Raw genomic sequence first — 19959 nt, 5'->3', positions numbered from 1 at the left:
CGCCACATCGTTGCCATCATGAAGCTTCATAATTCTCAGTATTGGCACGAGCCTATGGCGCTGCTCTTGCTGTGCCCTAGCCACGGAGACATTTGTTTTCTCTCCGGGGCTCTTGTGTGGGAAAGGCTTCTTTCTGAGTCTGAATTTGGATCCTGTGAGCTCAGACCTCCTGGAGCCTGGACTTCTTCCCAAGCCCACCTGCGAGAGTACAGACCCATTGCTGTTTTGCTTTGGGCTGTCTCCAGATGTAGCATCTTTTGATTGCAAGTACTTTTTTTTCCTCTTGCAATTTCCTCCTCTTTGATTTTCCTGCTTGGAGGCTTTTCAGGTCTGGCAGTCTCTTTCCACCCACAATATCACATTTCGGTTTCGCTCTGGCACCTGCCACTTTCCCTCCTTTGCTTTTTGTTTGCAAACGTCAAGAGCTGGATATCGATTGAGAAATTGCAAGAGACAAATCATTCCCTGGCTCCTCTGCTTTCCCTTGGTGCCTGCTAAGCTGCAATTCACAGCCAGCCCAAAGCGATCCATTTCCCGCTTGCTGGGGGAGTGGAGCAACGCTTTTGTACCCTGGGTTTTGTTTAACAGCCTTGTTTTCTTTGCAGGAGTCTTGAGGATAGGCGAGTGATGGCCCATTTCTCAGCAAACCCTTGCAATAGGAAGATCTTCCTATTGAGCCACGGACGTGCCCTCCAGCGGCCCTCCACAGCAGCCAGCTCGTACCAAGGCACTGCTGGTGATGCCCTGAGCCTGCCCAAGGGGCGAGGCTTTGCCTCGGCATCCTCTGGGTTCCTCCGACCCCACTGGCCATCATCAGTGATCCCTCTGGGCCCCTCTTTCTTCAGTGTAGAGCCAGGGACATCCTTTGGCAGGGATTTTGAGTAAAAAGCACCGTTCCCCTGCACGGCAAGGCTCGCAGCGGCGGGGCAAGGCTAGCCAGGGCACAGCGGTGATGGGCAGATCCTACCTTCTTGGTTGCTGTGGCAAGACTTTTCCCCTTGTGTCAAAATACTTCCTGCTATGGGAATGCTGGAGAAAAGCTCACCAAGTGCAGGGTCTGGCTTGCTGCCCCGTGTGATGGGGCCACTGTGGCACCCAGCATCAGGCGTCTTTGTGTGGAGCTGGGAAAAGCATCGACCATGGTGACGTTTTCCTGCTGCAAATCTTTTTCCAAGCCTGTTGGGTTGTAGGGTTGCCTGAGTGTTAGCAGGGTAGGACCTGCAAATTTTCCCCTGTGTGCGCAGGGCAGAGGGTAAAGGAGCGTTCGGTCTCATCACAGTCTGTCTGGGGGTCTGCGGTCCCTATGAACATCTCTGCTTCCATCTCACCATTTTCTTTTGCTTTGTGATAGTGCTTCATAAGCTAAGCTTTTAGGGAGAGACCTTAGTTCCTTGCCCAGCTGCAACTTTACCCACGTCCATCATACCCCATAACAATGCGAAGAGACAGGAGGAGCCAGGCTTGAGCCAGGTCCCCATCTTCCCTTCTCTGCATGGGGATCAAGTGCAGGACGGGTGGAAGGGCTGGAGAGGGGCTTGGGGGCTCTGTAGCCATCTCGGGAGCTTTCTGGGCATTGTGAGGCACTGGCAAATCTTCCCTGCTCATTCTGAGCTCTTTGGTGCTGCGGGCTGCAGACCTTTCGTGGGGGCACCAAGTCAGCATCGTTGCTGTGCACTCTGGTCTGACACTCAGCCTCTCTGGTCTCCACAATGCTCCATCACGTCAGCTTTGATCCTTGGGAACAGAGGGATTTGAGCGAAGAACTCAGCTGTTGGGCCAGGGGGGCTTTTGCAGCGGAGCAGTTTGGCAGGAGGCTTTGGTGGGGTGTCAGCATGGGGTGAAGGTGCCCAGGCAGGTCCTTCATGAGTCTCCAGCCACATGAAGGAGGCTCCCTCTCGTGGGGACCTGCTGTAAGGGTGGTGCATCCCAGTGCCAGGCAAAGGGCTGGGGGAACTGAGGCATGGTGAGACAAAGGGACCTGTGGTGGTAGAGGCCAGGGTGGACTTTTCAGTCCTGATTCCTCCTCTAAAGACCAGTGAGCATTTCATCCCTACAGAGCAAACGGGGAGCTTTTAAGGATATAGGAGGGTCTCTGGGCAGCACTGCCTCTCTCCTGGGTGGAAGGCAGGGCTCTAGCCCCCTCGCATCCCTCACCTATTGATGGCTCAGAGCCCACCCTGGTGGCCCCTTTTTCCTCCTTCCCCAGGCAACTCCCCCTCGGATGAGTCAGAGGAGCGCGAGCGGGACCCCAAGGTGCTCACCTTCCCCGAGTACATCGCCAGCCTCTCTGAGTCGGGCACCAAGCGCATGGCAGCTGGTGTGCGGATGGAGTGCCAGAGCCGTGGGCGCTGCCCCTCCTCCTGTCCACTCTGCCACGTTGTCTCCAGTCCTGATGTGTCGGCCGAGCCCATCCTGCTGGAGGTTACCAAAGCGGCCCCCATCTATGAGCTGGTCACTAACAACCAGACTCAGCGGGTGAGAACCCACTGGCTGGGGGTGGTGGGTGGGCATGGGGGATGGCAGGATAGCATTGGGGTGGTCTTTGCAGACAGCTTGCCCTGGTAGCATCACGTTAAGCTGTGGCAGCCCGTGCCTGCTGGCCAGCCCCGCTCTCCAGGGTGGATGGATGGTGCTGAATCCACTGGGGGATGGATGAGCACTGACTTGAGTGGTGGTGGGATGGAAGCTTACCTGCCTGGTGTTTACCCTCTTTTCCTCTCTCCCAGCTCTTGCAGGAGGCCACCATGAGCTCGCTGTGGTGCTCAGGCAGCGGGGATGTCATTGAGGACTGGTGCCGCTGCGACTCGAGTGCCTTTGGGGCTGATGGGCTGCCCACCTGCGCACCTCTCCCGCACCCCATGTAGGTGTTCATGCATGCCCAGCCTGGCCTCTTGGTGTGATGAGTGTGGGAGGAGGTGGTGATGGTCAATGGTGTGGTGGCGGGAGGTGCTGGGGCTGTGGATGGCTTTATAGGACAGGTTTGCAAGCAGATGGGGGACCTGGAAATCAGGCAGAGGGTGCAGAGATGTAGAGTCTCTTCTAAATTCAGCTGAGGATTGGGAAGCTGGTAGAGCAACCCCAGGGAGGGGAGCCCTTTGGACCAGCATGCCCAGAGACAGGAGCGATAGGAAAGGGGGAGTCACTTCTCTCCTGAGGTTGCTCTCTCATGGGTTAATGGCTTTGAAGCCCTTTTGCTGTGAGAGAGTAATGCAAAACCAGTCCCTACATACTACTTTACAGAAACTAATTTCTGGTGCGTTTGCATGTGGTCTGCGGAGCAGAGTGAGTGGCACTAGCAAACACGCTCATGCTGCCTTTTGCGGCAGCCATGGGGACTGACTGGAGAGGTTGTCCTCAGCATCTCTCTCACATTCTGTGTCTGTGGTTTTGCTGCTTTTTTAAAGCACAGAGGAGCATCAAGGTGGTGATAGACATGGGTGAGGGTGAGCACAGGTGGGTGATGGGGATGGCCAGCAGACCTTGCCCTGCTGAGATGCTGACTGACTGGTATTGCCCCCAGCCTGCGGCTTTCCACAGTTCACGAGCCCAGCAGCACACTGGTGGTGCTGGAGTGGGGGCACTCAGAGCCCCCCATCGGGGTGCAAATTGTTGACTACCTCCTCCGCCAAGAGAAAGTCACCGATAGAATGGACCACTCCAAGGTGGAGACAGGTGAGTGGGGACTCCACTGGTTCTCTCTGGGGGGAGTGGGATGGAGATGTTGGAGGAGAGCCTCTGCCTCCCTCTTTGCAAGGGGATGCTGCAACATATCCAGTATCCTGTGGAAGAGAAAGCAGCCCCTCTCCCGCCCACCATTCCGCAAGAAGTGGTGACTCCATGCCATGGTGATGAGCCTTGCTGGAAAAGCAATGGGTCTGTTTCTGCACCAATCTCATGCATGAGCCTTGGTCCCCCTCAGCACCAGGCAGCATGGTAGTGGGCACAGACTTCAGCAGCTCTTCACAGCCCTGGGGACATGTGTGTCATCACCCATGGCACATCCTCCCCTCTCTCCCTAGAGACGGTGCTGAGCTTTGTGGATGACATCATCTCCGGCGCCAAGTCACCCTGCGCCATGCCAGCCCAAGTGCCTGACAGGCTCTCCTCCACCATCTCCCTCATTGTTCGCTGCCTGGAGCCTGACACCACCTACATGTGAGTTGCTGCCTCCATGCCATGCCCGAAGGCAGTGCCAGTGCCCTGACTGTGGTGCTCCTGCCTGATGCTGCCTGTGTTTGCATGAAGTCTTGGGAGTCCAGAGCTTCATCTCTTTCCTTCTCGGCCAGGTTCACACTCTGGGGAGTGGATAACACAGGAAGACGCTCCAGGTCCAGTGATGTGACGGTCAAGACCCCCTGTCCTGTGGTAGATGATGTGAAAGCTCAAGGTGAGATGAAGGGAGCTGCTGAACTGTGATGCTTGGGACCAGCGACAGGGAATTCCCCCTTCCGGCATGCCCCTGAACACATCTCATGTCCTAGCTGTAACACCTCTTTCACCAATGGTGGCACAGGTGCTGCCACGTATTCATTCCCTGGGATTTTCAGCCCCCTGAGCTGGAAGACAGGGACAGAGAGCAGAATAAACCCTCCATAATCCAGGAGGAAGCAGCTAATGACCTACTGCACCACCAGGACATCAGTCTTTGGGACTGGATGGGATCCACCCAAGGGTACCAAGGAAGCTGGTGGAGAAGCTTGCCGAGCCTCTCTCCATCATTTATCAGCAGTCCTGGTTAACAGGGGAGGTCCCAGATGACTGGAGGCTTGCCAATGTGATGCCCATATACAAGAAAGGCTGGAAGGAGGATCCAGGGGGCTACAGGCCTGTCAGCCTGGCCTTGGTACTGGGAAAGATTATGTTCATGTTAAGTGTGCTCTCCAGGCATGTGCAGGACAACCAGGGGATCAGGCTCAGCCAGCATGGGTTCATGAAAGGCAGGTCCTGCTTGACTGACCCGATCTCTTTCTATGACCAGGTGACCTGCTGAGTGGATGAGGGAAAGGCCATGGATGTTCTCTACCTGGACTTTAGTAAAGCCTTTGACACTGTCTCCCACAGCATTGTCCTAAAGAAGCTGGTGGCTCATGGCTTAGACAGGTGTCCTCTTCACTGGGTAAAAAATTGGCTGGATGGCCAAGCCCAGAGTGTTGTGGTGAATGGAGTTAAATCCAGTTGGCAGCTGATCACAAGTGGTGTTCCCCAGGGCTCAGTTTTGGGGCCAGTCTTGTTTGTTATCTTTATCAATGATCTGGATGAGGGGATTAAGTGCACCCTCAGTAAGTTTGCAGATGATACTAAATTGGGAGGGAGTGTCGATCTGCTCGAGGGGAGGAGGGTTCTGCAGAGGGGGTCAGGCTGGCTTGATGGGCCGAGGTCAATTGTATGAGGTTCAACAAGGCCAAGTGCCAGGTCCTGCTCTTGCGGCACAACAACCCCATGCAATGCTACAGGGTTGGGGAAGAGTGGCTGGAACGCTGCCTGTTGGAAAAGTACCTGGGGGTACTGGTTGACGGGCAGCTGAATATGAGCCAGCAGTGTGCCCAGGTGGCCAAAAAGGCCAATGGCATCCTGGCTTGTATGAGGAATAGTGTGGCCAGCAGGAGCAGGGAAGTGATCATCCCCCTGTACTTGCTGTTGGTGTGGCCACACCTCAAACACTGTGTTCAGTTCTCGGCCCCTCACTACAAGAAGGACATTGAGGTGCTGGAGTGTGTCCAGAGAATTCCCAGTGGCTGGTGCAGGGAGCTAAGCTGGCAGAAAATGTGTAGGATTCAGCTCCTACATTTCTGTGTAGGATTTCTAACTCTTACAATAAAACATCAGCGTAATTGGGTTTACTCCCATAATATTTGGGAATGGCTCCCAGTTTAAATTTAGTCTGAATGCAGTTTATATTCAGAGCAGGACTTCGTCTCCCAAGAGAGCTAATTCAGTCTTACAGCGATGGGAGAGCTTGGCTTGTCATTTGCTGAACCTTCTCCCGTTGGTCTCTCAGAATATTGAAGGACAATATTTGAGAACAACTGTCTGTGTGCTCCTCACGCAAGTCCTCGTGCCCTTTTATCTTAACTCAGCTGTCTGTCTTACCCCAAATTGATTCCTATTCCTTTCCACGGAGACACACTCTTGGCCTTTAGGTCCACCTTGTTTAAATACAAGTCCTCTTTCCCCAGGAGCTTTCTCCTCTCAGTCTCTTTCATGATGCTCGCCCTAAGTCTCAGCTGGTGGAAGCTCTTTGTGGTAAGAAATTCCAGAGAAAAGCCCTGCATTCCCACACCATGAATGCTTGGTGGCGTGTACGCAGTAGTGTTGAGTAACAGAACTCATTAATGGAGAGGCCTGTGCATGCGAAATCAGGTTTTGAGACGCAAAGTGGGGTTAGCTTTACATTTCCTCTCTCTCTGTGGCATTTCCTTCCCAAAGTTTTTCCACAGCCTCTTCCTGGAGTCTGTTCTCCAGTGTCCTACAGCTGGAACCACAGTGACCTTCTCTGCAAAGTCCCGTGACGCAAGCTGAGGTGGGACACGTATGGGCAGAACTGGGCTAGCTTCACTTGGGCTCACTCAGGCCACAGCAGCGGGCAAGATGCAGCTGCACAGCTCAGGTAATGGCATGAGAGACCCCAACACACCGAGCACGCTGCTGTTAGGTGCACACAACATGGGTCTGAACCATTTGGCATCGGTCTGACTGACCAGACTGAACAGACTGCAAGGGTGTCCCAGCCCAGACCCCCAAGTACCATCAACTCCTGGTGCAAGGCAGCACTGAGCTCCTCTGCACTGTCTTACAGCCCCCATGTGGACATAGCCATAGGCCTATCTTTGGTCTTTGCTGCCATTTTGCTGAGTCAGCACAAAAAGACAGGCAGGCCCTTCCTTTCATAGAATCATAGAATTGTCTAGGTTGGAAAAGCCCTTTAAGATCATCAAGTCCAACCGTTAACCTAACCCTGCCATCCCACCACCAAACCCTGTCCCTAAGCACCTCATCTACCCTTCTTTTAAATGCCTCCAGGGATGGGGACTCAACAACCTCCCTGGGCAGCCCATTCCAGAGCCTGACAGCCCTTTCTGTGAAGGGTTTCCCCCCCTCCCAGTCAGTTCCCAGGTCAGACATGCACTTTCTGGTTTGCTGTGTTTCACCAGTTCACCTGCTCCAAAAGCACATTCCCCGCCTGAGGATGTAACTTGTCACATCACCACTGAAAGCCATGGAGAAGGCCTGAGACTGTGAGCACAATGCGTATCCTGGCACGGTAGCTCCTCCGAGCAGGGAGCCATTCCCCATCTCTTCCTACAGCACCCAGCACAACAGGGCTCCATCCTCAAGCGCTACCGTAACGCGCGTGTGAATCAAGAGAAGGAAATGGAGACACCACAGCCCCTGGCCACGGTTGAGGTAAATGAGTCCAGCAGAGCAGGGAAGGAAGAAGAAAGGATGGGACAAGGTTAGGGCAGAGTCATGTCTTGGAGAGCAGCCCAGAGGACTACAGCCACCCCTGGACTGTACAAATCACAACAACCCCATGCAATGCTACAGGGTTGGGGAAGAGTGGCTGGAACGCTGCCTGTTGGAAAAGTACCTGGGGGTACTGGTTGACGGGCAGCTGAATATGAGCCAGCAGTGTGCCCAGGTGGCCAAAAAGGCCAATGGCATCCTGGCTTGTATGAGGAATAGTGTGGCCAGCAGGAGCAGGGAAGTGATCATCCCCCTGTACTTGCTGTTGGTGTGGCCACACCTCAAACACTGTGTTCAGTTCTCGGCCCCTCACTACAAGAAGGACATTGAGGTGCTGGAGTGTGTCCAGAGAAGGGCACTGAAGACGGTGAAGGGTCTGGAGAACAAGTCTTATGAGGAATGGCTGAGGGAACTGGAGTTGTTTAATCTGCAGAAGAGGAGGCTGAGGGGAGATCTTATCACCCTCTACAACTACCTGAAAGGAGATTGTAGCGAGGTGGGTGTTGATCTCTTCTCCTGAGTAACAGGCAATAGGATGAGAGGAAACGGCCTCAAGTTGCATCAGGGGAGCTTTTGATTGGATATTAGGAAAAATTTCTTTACTGAAAGGGTGGTCAAACATTGGAACAGGTTGCCCAGAGAATTGGTGGAGGTGTTAAAAAAAAAAGTGTAGATGTGGCACTTTGAGACATGGTTTAGTAGGCATGGTGGTGTTGTGTTGACAGTTGGACTTGATGATCTTAGAAGTCTTTTCCAATCTTAATGATTCTATGATTCTATGTGGTATTGAGGGTCAGTGTGGAGGGTGGCAGGGGGCACGCATCCTCTCTGCCAACATATGCAGAGGCACTCTGTGCTGGTGGAGGGGTGGGAAGATGGTTGAAGAGCAGGCATTCAGGACATACTGAAATAGCCAAGATGACCTGCCTGTCCTGTCCAGAAAGCAACTGGTAGCATAGGTGGTGCTGGTAGTGTAGGTGATGGCTGTACTCAAGAAACCCCTTCTCATAAACAAATGGTATTTCACTAACAGTACTTGATGACACCACCCATTTCTTTTCCTAATTGTACCAAACTATGGGAACCTAACCTGGACTGAGTCCAGGGAATGCTATCTACTCTGTTGGTTCTCCATTGGGACCTTATGTTGATACGAAGTAAATCATAACTCGGTGGACAAATCTTGGCTCTGGTCTTGGCTTCCCTAGAGCTGAGCTTTAGCCTGGTGGGCTGTGTTCATGCCCTTCCTTGCACCCCACTGAATACCCCCTGTCCTTCTGCCCAGAAATAGCAGACAAGATCTACAACCTCTTCAACGGCTACACCAGTGGCAAGGAGCAGCAAACAGCCTACAACACCCTGCTGGACCTGGGTTCCCCCAGCCTGCACCGAGTCCTTTACCACTACAACCAGCACTACGAGAGCTTTGGGGAGTTCACCTGGCGCTGTGAAGATGAGCTGGGGCCCAGGTAGGCTTGGGAGCCGGGTTGCTTAGGCAGGCAGGCCCACACACCAACAGGCTTATCCCTTGTAGATGTTGGTCTTCTCCTTCCACCAGCAAGATGGTGTTCTAGAAAATCTCATGAATTTGTTTGATGATAGAGCTTAGTCTCACAGTGGTGTTCCTGTTTTGCTTGATGCTGTGCATATGTTTGGGGTCCAGCCATGTCCCTTGAAGAACCATAAGCACAGGACAGGGTAAAAGGCGGTAGACCATTGTCAACCCATCATCCTCGTCCATGCCACGAGCCCTATACTGTCTCTGGAGTTTTGGCTAGTCCATTCATGCTATGCAAGGATGGGAAGGGGATGGGATTATCTTTTTCCCTCAGTAGCTGCTGCCACAGGTAAAAATGCAAAAGGGCTTGGAAAAATAATGCACCTTTGAGGAACAGAGATTGTTGCGGATGAGAAGGGGAGGGACTGTGGTCGGAGCGTGTTGCTAGAGAAGGGCCCAGGGCATTGATGGAGAGAAGAAGGTGCAAGGAAGCGGCTGTTCCTTCAAGCCTGCTGGAGAAGGTGACACAGAAGAGACTGGTTGTGGAAGCTGCTGGATGAAGTGTGTGCAAACACACATACATGTGCTGGGCCATGCCAAGGTCAGACTTGGCTTTCTACCTTTTCCTGGGCTTTGGCTTGAGTTGAATGCATCTCTGTGTGTTGAACTCACTGTCACTTATGGCCCAAAGCAGGCAGTGGGTTGACCTTGGATCTGAATCCATGTCTGTGGTCATGTAGGGTAACTCAGGGACACGAGGGTTTTTTTGGTGCCCAGGCAGTGGTGAGCTGCCATGGCAGGTTTTGGAGGAGGTTGCCCTGAGCTCTTCCTGGCTGAAACAGTCCCTTCATGCCTGAGTGAGCACCATGTCCTCTCCCAGGGCTCCTCCAGGTCACTGCAGCCCCTCCAGCTGCCTGGGGATGGGGTGCTTTGTGCCCTGGGCTTGTGGAGGCAGCCAGATGTTCCCTTTCCCCCATGTCCTTCAATGACTGCTTTTGTTTGCATGGTTTCCCAGTAACGTGGATGTTTCCAGTCAGTTTAGCAAGCTGGACTGGGAGATTGTGTGTGTGTCTGCAGTGGTGTTTCATAGCATCTGGCCTCCAAAGAACTGCAGCCTTGAGCCCATCCGGAAATCAGGATTACTTCAAATGTATGTCAGCAACAGCTCCTATCTATAAAATGCATTGTCTCCACCTTACCCCTGCCCCACACCTCCTCTTGCTGGTCTCAGCGCTAGCTGTCTTCCAGCCCTGCTTCTCCAGGTGATCACTTGTAGATTTCTAGCAGAGGGTGGGAGATCCTCCACATGCCTTCTCTGTCCTCCAAACCTCTGCTAGGTGGTCAGAAAGACTCAGAAAATAGCTGGTGACTGTCTTGCACTTTGTGTCTTAGGTAATTCTCCTAGTTCAGCTTTGGTGGGAAACTCCTAAGAGATCTTCCACTCCCTGGGGCAAAGCTGGAGTCTCTCCTCTTTCCCCTTTTCCCATTTATGTTCTAAGAAATGCGAACTCTTTGAGGCACAGCCTCAAAGCTCAGCAGTGACATCCCAGTGCGTGGAGTCTTGTTAAGGCTGAGGCTCCCACCATCTCCTCTGCCCAGGGTTGCTTTGTTCCCATGAGACCAAGTGAGATCAGCAGTCTTGGACTTACGTCTCACCTTTGTCTTGAGCCCAGCTGTGGTGATGCCACTCTGTCTTCACTTCCAGATGTGAAACCCAGCCCTGGTTTGCACAGACCATCTGACATGTGCTGTGATGGTTTGCATGAGGAGTACATAAAATTCCTTGCATGACAGACTGGAGTCGTCACACAGCCGCCGCCATCGCTGAGGCCGAACGTTGCTGTCGCTTGCTTGCTGCCTCAGTGAGGAGACCAAAAACCAGCCAGAACATGGGGCGGCAGCTGCCTCCTTGAGCCCTGCAAGGCAGAGGTGCCTTGGCATGGAGTAGCCAGAAATGCCACTGAGTTGCCCAAACATTATGGTTGCTGTGTGAATCTACAAGCCAGAGGGTTAATTCCACCCTCTGGAAATGCTGGAGCACTTAGGATAGGATGACGCAAGTTGCTGATGAAGTGTTTGCAGCTCGCGCTACTTGGAAGGAGACATTTAGGCAGCTGCAGTGGGTTCTGGTGATGACAAATCTTGGAAAGCAGACCTCCTGTTTGATCGTCTGCGAAGGCGAAGGATCCAGACTGGTGGTGACAGGACAAATCACTTGCAGATGACATTATTTAGCCAGCAGACAGAGTGTTTGTTTGACTGTTGCTGATGCTCCTTTGAAGTCCTGGATGTGGACCCACGCGACTGACTCTACCATGTCCCTCCTCCTCCACGCAGCCGTGCCGCCTTCTGGCTCTGCTTGCCTGGGGTGTGCTTGCCTCCCTTCTCAGCAACGCTGGCTGCTGGACCAAAGGAAGCGAGGGCGTGTACAGATAACTTGTGTGGGGTTATGAAAGCGAGTCGCTCCCTCACAGTGCAAGAAGGGCTGCAGAGAGCCAAGGTTAGCTCTGTCTGGTCCTGGGGTAAATGAAGTCCTTTCCAAGCAGCTCTCTCATGGTGCACCTGGCCTGGAGGAAGGTGTGGAGGAGCTGTGGATGTTCCTCCATGGTTGGTACACATACCCTTGAGCTGTCAAACCAGCCGTAACACAGCCATGTGCTCCACACACAACCCTTGCTTATCCAAGTAAGAATGTGACAAAGAGGTTTTTTTCCCTAGCATCACGATTTGTGCCTGTGCTGCCTGTTCTGTGCTGAACAGATGCTGAGTTAAAGCTACCAAGGGGATGTATCTGCTCTTCCCTGTCTCTTCAACTGACCTTGAAGCTGGCTAAGAAACTTATTCCAGCTCTTGAGACACTTAAACTTTTGTCTGAGTTTCCATGTGATGCTCACCGTCAAGACCCTTCATTTGAATCCATTACCTCCACAGTTGCCAGATTCCCTGGAGATCACCCAAAGTGCTAGACAAGTTTAAAATGAACATAATGTGTCTTATCTGAGCAAACTGTTTGTCTCAATAAAAGCATTAGAAGCACAATTTTAAGAGGAAAAATGTGAAAAGAAGAGAACACAATTTAGGTCATGTTTGGCCAGGATCCTCTGCACTCTTCCACTATCTTGTCCAATGTGAGTGGTTGGTAATTTAGCACCTTTCTTGCTACCAGAACAAGCCCACACCAAGGCTATGTTGCCCTGGGCATGCTGCATGTCAGTCTTCTGCTGAAGACGGGTTCCTCCTGGACTTCCTCTGTCACCCAACCTTCTCTCCTGGCTTCCTTGGCTGGGTTGTGGCTCTTTACAAAACGCTACTGCCATGACCTGCCTTTCCTTGTTCTGCTCTCTGCAATTGCAAGATGCAAAATGCACATGAGAAGAACCAGGCAGCTCCTCCGCATTCCCTGCTCTCTCAGAGCTTTTTGGATCAAACCTATGTTGTATGCCTCAGTATGTTCCTTCTAGTTTGCACGCTGTCCTGGGGGATGTGTTTCCTAAACTGTTACTAAACATTATAAGTCATGTACCAGGAATGTCATTCATTGTGCTTGTATCTTGTGATACTGCATCTTATGAGTATCATAATTTTTATCTCACCTTCAGCCTTTCATACAGACCCCCACAAGCCAGGCGTGGTATTTTGAGTGGTTTTTTTTCCTAAATCGCCTTCATGCTCAGTGGTGTCCTGGCATGCTGGGTCCCAATATTGTGCATTTCTTTCTGTGCTCTTCCCCTCAGCCACAGGTTGGCAAGGGAGCGATGCTCCCAGCATGCCTGCCTTTTCCCTGTCTTTCCTGCCATGTCACTGGAGGTGTCCTTCACCAAGCCATAAGTTCCTGAACATGCAACACGTTCACTTCATGGAGAGGACACAGTGGTGACACTTCCCTGGGCTGGCCACACATGTCATGCCTGACACCTTTTAGCATTTCTTCCCGCTGATTGCCATGCTATTGGCTCCCACTTTCCCATCCTGTCATATTTGGGGTCCAGTAGCTGCAGCAGTGACTGGGGATGAATCGTTGATGATGTCCATCCCAAGGGGTGTTGGGGGTTTCACAGCTACACCTATGACTGTCGCCTCACTGAACCCTCAGCAAACCTGGCCTTGTTGTGGGTACGATATGGGGTGGAAGAAGAAGGGGGGACAGGGCAGGGGAGTGTAAGGTGAGTTCCAAGACCAGTGCAGCAGGTCCAGCACCACCATGGTGGCGTGGGCATCTCTGACCCAGGCTGGGGCTGTTCTCATGTGCATTTAAGCTTGCAGTGCCGCCACAGGGCCACTGTGTCCCCCCAGCCCCACCATCTCTCCTCATCCTGGCAGTGTCGGGCTCCACTCAGCTGCTTTCCCCACTGCCTGACTCTTGCGTTATCTCTTCTCCCTCCAGGATCTCCCACAGTGTCCTTAACCCTCTTTGCTTTTCTCTCTTCATACACTCCTCCTGCCCTTCCTGCCATCCCCCTGTGGTGTCTCCATCACCCCTGCTACCCCATCGCTGTCTGTCCCCCCTGGCATCTCCCCTTGCCCGCCCTCGCTGCAGGAAGGCCGGCCTCATCCTCTCGCAGCTGGGGGACCTCAGCAGCTGGTGCAACGGCCTCCTGCAAGAGCCCAAGATCAGCCTCCAGCGCTCATCCCTCAAGTACCTCGCCTGCCGCTACAGCGAGATCAAGCCCTATGGGCTTGACTGGTCAGAGCTCAGCCGGGACCTCAAGAAGACGTGTGAGGAGCAGACGCTGAGTGTCCTTTACAATGACTATGGTGACAAGGACTACTGAGGGTTGCGGGCGCCTGCTCTCACGCTGGCCTTCCCACGGGCATTTGTGAGGGTTTTGTACATGGACCCACGGGGGGGAGGGTGTTGCTGATGTTTCTGGAGGCAAAAATTTGGACTGGGGAGTGAAACTGGCTGCTCTGTGCAGGACTGACTCAGTATTAGTTTCTTCTTCGACTTGGCCAAAAGCCTTTCTAGTTAGAAGTCTTGTGGGACCCAGTTTTCTTTGTTTTGTTTTATTCATTTTGCCAAGAGGTTCCTCAGCATCGGTGGAGAGGGCAGGTCTTGCCCCATCCCTGCCCTGGCTATGGGGACCGTCCCCAAGGGTGGGAGACACTGGTCACAGAAGAAACACGGTGACACAGCCAGGACGGGAGAACAGGTGATGCAGGGTTGGGAAAATGGAGGCAGGGCATGCAGGTCAGGTAGAGATGCTAATGGTTGTGGCTGAGCAAAACAGCTGCTGGTTGGCCAAGAGGGTTGGGATTTTAGTTTTTTTCGATTATAAAGCATGAGATCTGGATGAGACCTGACTGAGCCATTGCAGGGCAAGGCTGGTGTGGTGTCACCAGCTGGGGTGAGGAGAGAGGGGCACTGGTGAGCTCGTCTCCTCAGGTTCTTCTGTCATGGTCAAAGCCCACATCTGCTCCAAGATGCAGAGTCCTCCAGAGCAAAGGTAGCTTGGCCTCAGGGCCAGTGGTCAGCTGGACATTGTGAACTTTCTTCTTGTGGGACCACATTCCTAGGAAGTCAACTTAAAAATCCCTTCCATTTTTTTATTTACACCCACCATAATAAAGACTTTGAAGCAATGTCAAACCACCTCTCAGGAGAGCCACAGCCAAGAGAGCAGCACCCAGATGGCACGGTGAGGTTGCCTTCTGCACCAGCTGCCCTGTAGCTGTGGCATAGCCCAGGCTCTGCGTGGTGAGGGGAGCAGGGTGTAACATAAACTGACATGGCAGTGCAGGGTGGTCCTGGAGGTCCTGGTCCCAGAGAGGGCTCGGTGACATGGTGTGGCAGGCAGGCTTCTGGGGGTGTTGCTTGCCCATGTTCAGGCTCACATCTGCAGCTCTGACCAGTGACTTTTTTTAAAACAGAGAAGTGAGGTTGTTCTGGGACACTGGGCTTAGTTCAGAGCAAAGTGTTCTTCAAAACCCTGTTACCACTGGCCATGTTGGAGGCAGCAAGTGGCTTCCTTTGAGCTTCAGCTTCCAGCTTGATTTGCAGAGAAGGCACCTCTGGACTTGCCAGCTGTGCACCTCTGATCTGGACAAGCCAGGAGCCCTACAGTGGGATTTTTACGATGCCTCTTGAGAGAGAAATTTCCTTTTAGTTTTTTCAGTCTTGGCAGGAGCAATCTTCAGCCTGTCTCTTATGATTTTCTGCCTCATTCCTCCTTCTACCTGCGGTCGCGCTGCAATACAGTATTTGCTCAAGAGCAGTTCAGTATCTTCCTGCAGGACCACACGTGCTTTGCTCTTCCCTTCTTGCGGGCAGACCTCTCCTCCAGGGGCATCTGGCCTGGACCAGGGAGCTGCGGGGAGCAGCCATCCGCAGTCAGTATTACCTGGGCGTCCCCGTGTCATTTCTGTAATGAATGTGGCTAGCAGGGGTCATCAGGCAAACGCGTGCTCTTTGCAAGAAGGAAGTCTACTGGATCCTTTTGGCTTTTTTCTCACATATTTCTCCTTATATTTTGATGTGCCTGATGCTGCCAAGGGCTTGGGGCTCATGCACAGGTATATGTGGGCAGGTGATCTGTACTGAGCCATTGCTCCTTTTCCTTTCAGCCACTGGCAGTCTTGGCCAAGACACTTTGGTTTATCCTCTTGTTTCTCCCAGTGGATGCTGAGACAACTTTTAACTTCCAGCTGGGCAGCCATCCAGGGATGGGCAAAGGGCACCTCCGCTCAACGCCTCGGAGGGATGCTTGAATGAAGGCTGCTCTGGCCCAGACGCAAGTTGGTTGCTCACCAAGTAATACCGCTTACGTGGCCTTTATGTGAAATGCAGACTGTTTTCCTTTGGGTAGCAGACTCCTCTCTTTTATTGCTTACTAGGTGCAGCGGCAGCAGGGATGGGAGCGGCACAGTCTGCCAGCCACTCGCTGCGACGCTGCCAGGAAAACCCTGGACACCTCATGAGTTCACACCTGCCTAGGTTACTTTTTCATCCAGCCCCAAGATCTGCACTGGGGCTCTGCAGATATTTCTGTTCTGCTTCTGCGCTCACATTTCAAAGTCCTTTCGTGGTCAACCAAAACCCCGTAGCACCATCAGCTGGCTGGGCCAGACTCTGATCCCTCGACCCCAGCTTTCCTGCGGGCTGGGAGATAGACCACCCTGGAGGGCAAGAGGAAAGCCACTCATCCAAGGTCCTTAGGCAGCACCCTTGCACAGTTTGGAGGGACTCAGCGTCCCCATCCTGTGATGGACCACCCAGTCTGCTGGTGGGGCTGTGCTCTGCCTGTTTGACCTCTGTGGCATTGCTGCACCCGCTGTGCCAGCAGGTCCTGCCAGCGTGGCACGTCTGCATCTCCAGGGCCATTTTCATGATAGTCCTGGCTTTGTAAAGGCTTCCATCTTGGTTTCCTTGCTCTGGCTTTGCAAGTCAGAATTCTGCCCAAACTTGGATTTTCTTGCCCAAATCCCTCAACTAACCCATGAGCCCAACTTAGACAAATGCCAGCAGCGTGCCATGGAGGCCCAGAGCAGAGGCAGGGGTTGCACCATGGCTGCAGACCTGGTCTTGGTGACATGTGTTGTATGGGGCTTACTCACCCAAAACAGCCGTGGGCAAGCCCCGAGGTGACACCATCCACCTCCGCCACGGGGTCCTCCTGTTGGGTGTGCACAGTATTTTCTCTCTTGGACTCCTGGTTCTTCCCATGCTGCCAATCACATGAAATCTGGAGAAAACACCATTTTCCATCTCCATTTCTGCAACCTCCCTTGGCCCCCTGCCCTCTCTTATTGTTTTATTTCTGAATTAATGAGCGCTTATTCACCTGAGATGAACCTCTGGGTCATTATCTTTTCTTTGCTGCACCCGTACCCCTGTAATAGCATTACTACCTTTTACTTGTCGTGGAGTTATTTAACATATAAAGATGGTTTGGTCCTTTTCTTTTCAAAGATGGCTACAATTCATGTTCCTTGGTGTTCTATTAAAACTCTAATGTGACGTTTTACTACTGTAGATTGAAAGTAGGGTGCTTTAGGGTGAGATAGCCGTGTGGCAAGAAACACAAAACCCTTCCGGGTTACTTTAAAAAAAAAAAAAGGTTTCAAACAACAGCAACAACAACAACAAAAAATCATTGTAACACTATGTAAAACTCCAGATGATAATTTAACTGACTATTAAACGGAGCTGTTAGTAATCCGTGGCTCTGGCAAACTGGAGTGTTTGTTTATAGTTTTGGTCCAGTTGATGTCATCTTTTGGTAGCAGATGAAACACTTGCAGCCTTTGAACTTGGGTGCGTCTTCACACAAGTTTAGCATTAGCCTATCTGCCCACTGGGTTAGCCAAGTCCTGAAGCACTCAATACGCACAGCCGGAGCCATGTCCTGCGCCTCGCCTTGCCTACCTTCTCTGCCAGCCACAGGAAAGTGCGGATGCCTGCAGGCACCTTTGGGTTTTGGGGGGAAGACTGCATTTACATACCTTCCACGAGGGGCTCTCAGTCCTTGCTTTGCAAACCTCTGTGGATGATGGGAATCTGGGACTAGAGACAAAAAAAGCTCCTTTTAGCCTGTCTTTTTAGGGTTTACAGTGGATGGGATTGTGCTGTCTGGTGGTCAACCACCCTCTGAGAACTTCCCAGCCCATCTCGAAGACTTTTGACAGAGGACTAGCAGCAGCAAGACCATTTATGTCCTACAAATGATGCAAGAATCAGTGCCTGAGCAGAGGTGAGAGATGCCAAGGATGCCTTAAAAGTTGCTTACAGTGCAGTGTTCTGTCTGGTGCTTGGGCCATCAGCACCTGTAGTTGCTGGCCCCTTGACCAAGCCCAGTGTGAATTGCTACCTGCCCTGCCAGATGGGTGGGAGACCTAGGGAAAACTGGGGATTACTGTGGGCGGGCAGACAGGATGCCTAGGATGACACGGCAGAGGGGGGATTTAGGGGCTATAGCACACAAATCCATAGGAAACCAGACTTCATTATGTCTCATGGAACAACTTGATTTTTATGTTTTTTTCTCTTCCCACTGCTAAATTGCAGGAAAATAAGCTAAAAATACACCCAATACTTTCCTTCTGCTATTTTCCATGCAGTTAAGTGCTGTGGCTGCCACCAGCTCATTGCACAATAACCTGTGTCTGTGGAACGAGACGTGAGGAGGAGGAGAAGGAGGAGGAGGAGAGGGGCCGCGTGGCAGTGAGGCACGCAGTCGCAAGCCTGAGCGGCTGTGTAAGAAGGTCTTGGCACGGCTGGCTCTTCACACCTTCGCCAGGGCAAAATCTCTGGGGTCATCTGACTTACAAGCAATGGGGGTTTGGAGAAAGCCACCCCAAAAAGGAAGCAGACTGTAAAGGATGCATCACCAGCTGACACAAAATGGCAGCTTTTTAGGAAGGGTTTGGTAATGTGTGTGCATGTTGGAAGGGTTGCTGTTGGCCAGTGGTCTCTATTCATCCTCAGAAAGCAGGTGCCAGCAGGGATTTCTGCATTTCAGTGCATGCATGAACGATGTGGCACTGCTGGAGCCCTCACACAAGGCACCACGTCCCACCCGGTCCTGGTGGCTGCTCCATTTCTTAATGACTGACTGCATGGTCCCCTCCATTGTAACGGCTGACAAAACTTTTCGGATCGAGTTTGTGTTGCTGAAAGAGCCATCACCCTGCTCAGCCACATGTTCCCCTTGTCTTGGGGACAGAAAGGTTGGCGTCTCTTGCCTTGAGGCTGGGTGTTTGGCAGAAAGGAGGGGATCGGGTGGGAAAACAGCTCATCACTTGGCTACTGCCATAGACAGCTGCTCTTTTTGATTTAAATGCAAGACCTACAACTGGGGTCCTAGTTGCTTGGGGCTGTGGAGCCTCTTAATGCACTGTCCTCTGTGGGAGTAAATCTAGCCCCAGTCAAAGTGTATGATTTGGGGAACTTTGCCCCAGAGAGGACATCTGATGTCACCAGGAGATGCTGTTCCTCCTCCAGGGAGCAATGAGAGAACCTGTGCAAAGACCGGAAGTGAAGGAGAGGTTGGTGCAGGGCAAAGGGAGGCATGTGGCCATCAGAGACAGCTGGAAGAAGAGGGAGCAGGATTAAAAGACATGCAGGAGTGGGGTTTAAAGACACAACAAGGGAAATCAAAGATAGGGCTTTTGGGCATCTCCATCCCAGCCCTGACCACCTGGACATGGTGCAAGGGCCACCACTGGAGACAGCCCTGCCCACAGCCCTGCCTGCATGCCCCTGTGCGTCCCCAGCTGCTCCAACATAGGCAGCCAGAAAGACCAAGAGCTTGCTGGGGCCTCACTTGCTTCCAGCAGCAGCACAAAACCGAAGCACCTCATCTTGTTTCAATCAAAGCTGGGTACACATGACTCCGATTGCTGGTGACAGGAAGGGCACCCCAGCCATGGTGAGGAGGGAAGGCTGTGCAATGCACCCAGCTGTCCCAGAGCTGGCGGGGGCAGCTCCTTGTCCCCAGGTGCTCCCTGCTTACCCAGCCACTAAGGCAGCACCAGGCATCCCACGTTAGGGGCTTTTCCTTCCATTTTCTCAGCCCATTGCTCCTCTCCAGGGCCATCATCATGCTCACACCAGCCCCACAGGAGGAAAATTGGGATTTCATTGCTTTCTGTAGCCTTAGCATTGCCCCTGGAGTCCAGCAGCCCCCCGGACCCTGACCCACTGCAAGCACTTGTGTTTTTCAGTCCTTTCCAATCTTTCCGCTTACTCAGCCGTGACTCACGTTCTCCACCTCTTGCAAGCGAGGTGCGTGGTGAAGGACAGAGAAATAGCTCCTAGCACAGCTTTGGCCTTTTCAAACCCTGCGCTGAGCTGTGAAACGGCAAAGGGGCTCCCTGAGGGACCATCTGGCCCCTGTCTGGTGGGGGGAGAGGCTTGAAATGGCCTCCAGAACCGGTCCATCGGAAATGCAGCTGGGATTTTGTTAGCTGCCATTTGTGTGTGCTTGTTCTGCTCTTGGAAACCAATATGACTTTTTTCAGGGCCATTTTATTTGCTCAGTTTAAATTGTCTTAAAAAAGGG

At 52.5% G+C, this 19959-nt stretch overlaps 1 protein-coding gene across 1 annotated transcript in view; it reads left to right on the top strand.

Moving 5' to 3' along the window:
* ASTN1 (astrotactin 1) overlaps positions 1-13734 on the top strand; it is a 35973-nt gene extending 22239 nt beyond the window's left edge. The window contains exons 16-22 of the mRNA XM_009642689.2: positions 2207-2475; positions 2727-2860; positions 3521-3672; positions 4020-4155; positions 4287-4387; positions 8750-8933; positions 13500-13734. Of these exons, the coding sequence (XP_009640984.1) occupies positions 2207-2475; positions 2727-2860; positions 3521-3672; positions 4020-4155; positions 4287-4387; positions 8750-8933; positions 13500-13734 (1211 nt within the window). The remainder of the gene's footprint in view (positions 1-2206; positions 2476-2726; positions 2861-3520; positions 3673-4019; positions 4156-4286; positions 4388-8749; positions 8934-13499) is intronic.
* The last annotated feature ends 6225 nt before the right edge of the window (positions 13735-19959 follow it).

This window comes from Egretta garzetta, unplaced genomic scaffold (genome assembly GCF_000687185.1).
Source record: "Egretta garzetta isolate BGI_Z169 unplaced genomic scaffold, ASM68718v1 scaffold187, whole genome shotgun sequence".
Classification (NCBI taxonomy): Eukaryota; Metazoa; Chordata; class Aves; order Pelecaniformes; family Ardeidae; genus Egretta; species Egretta garzetta.
The sequence above is the reverse complement of the archived record's forward strand: the minus strand, read 5'-3'. Positions and strand labels throughout refer to the sequence as shown.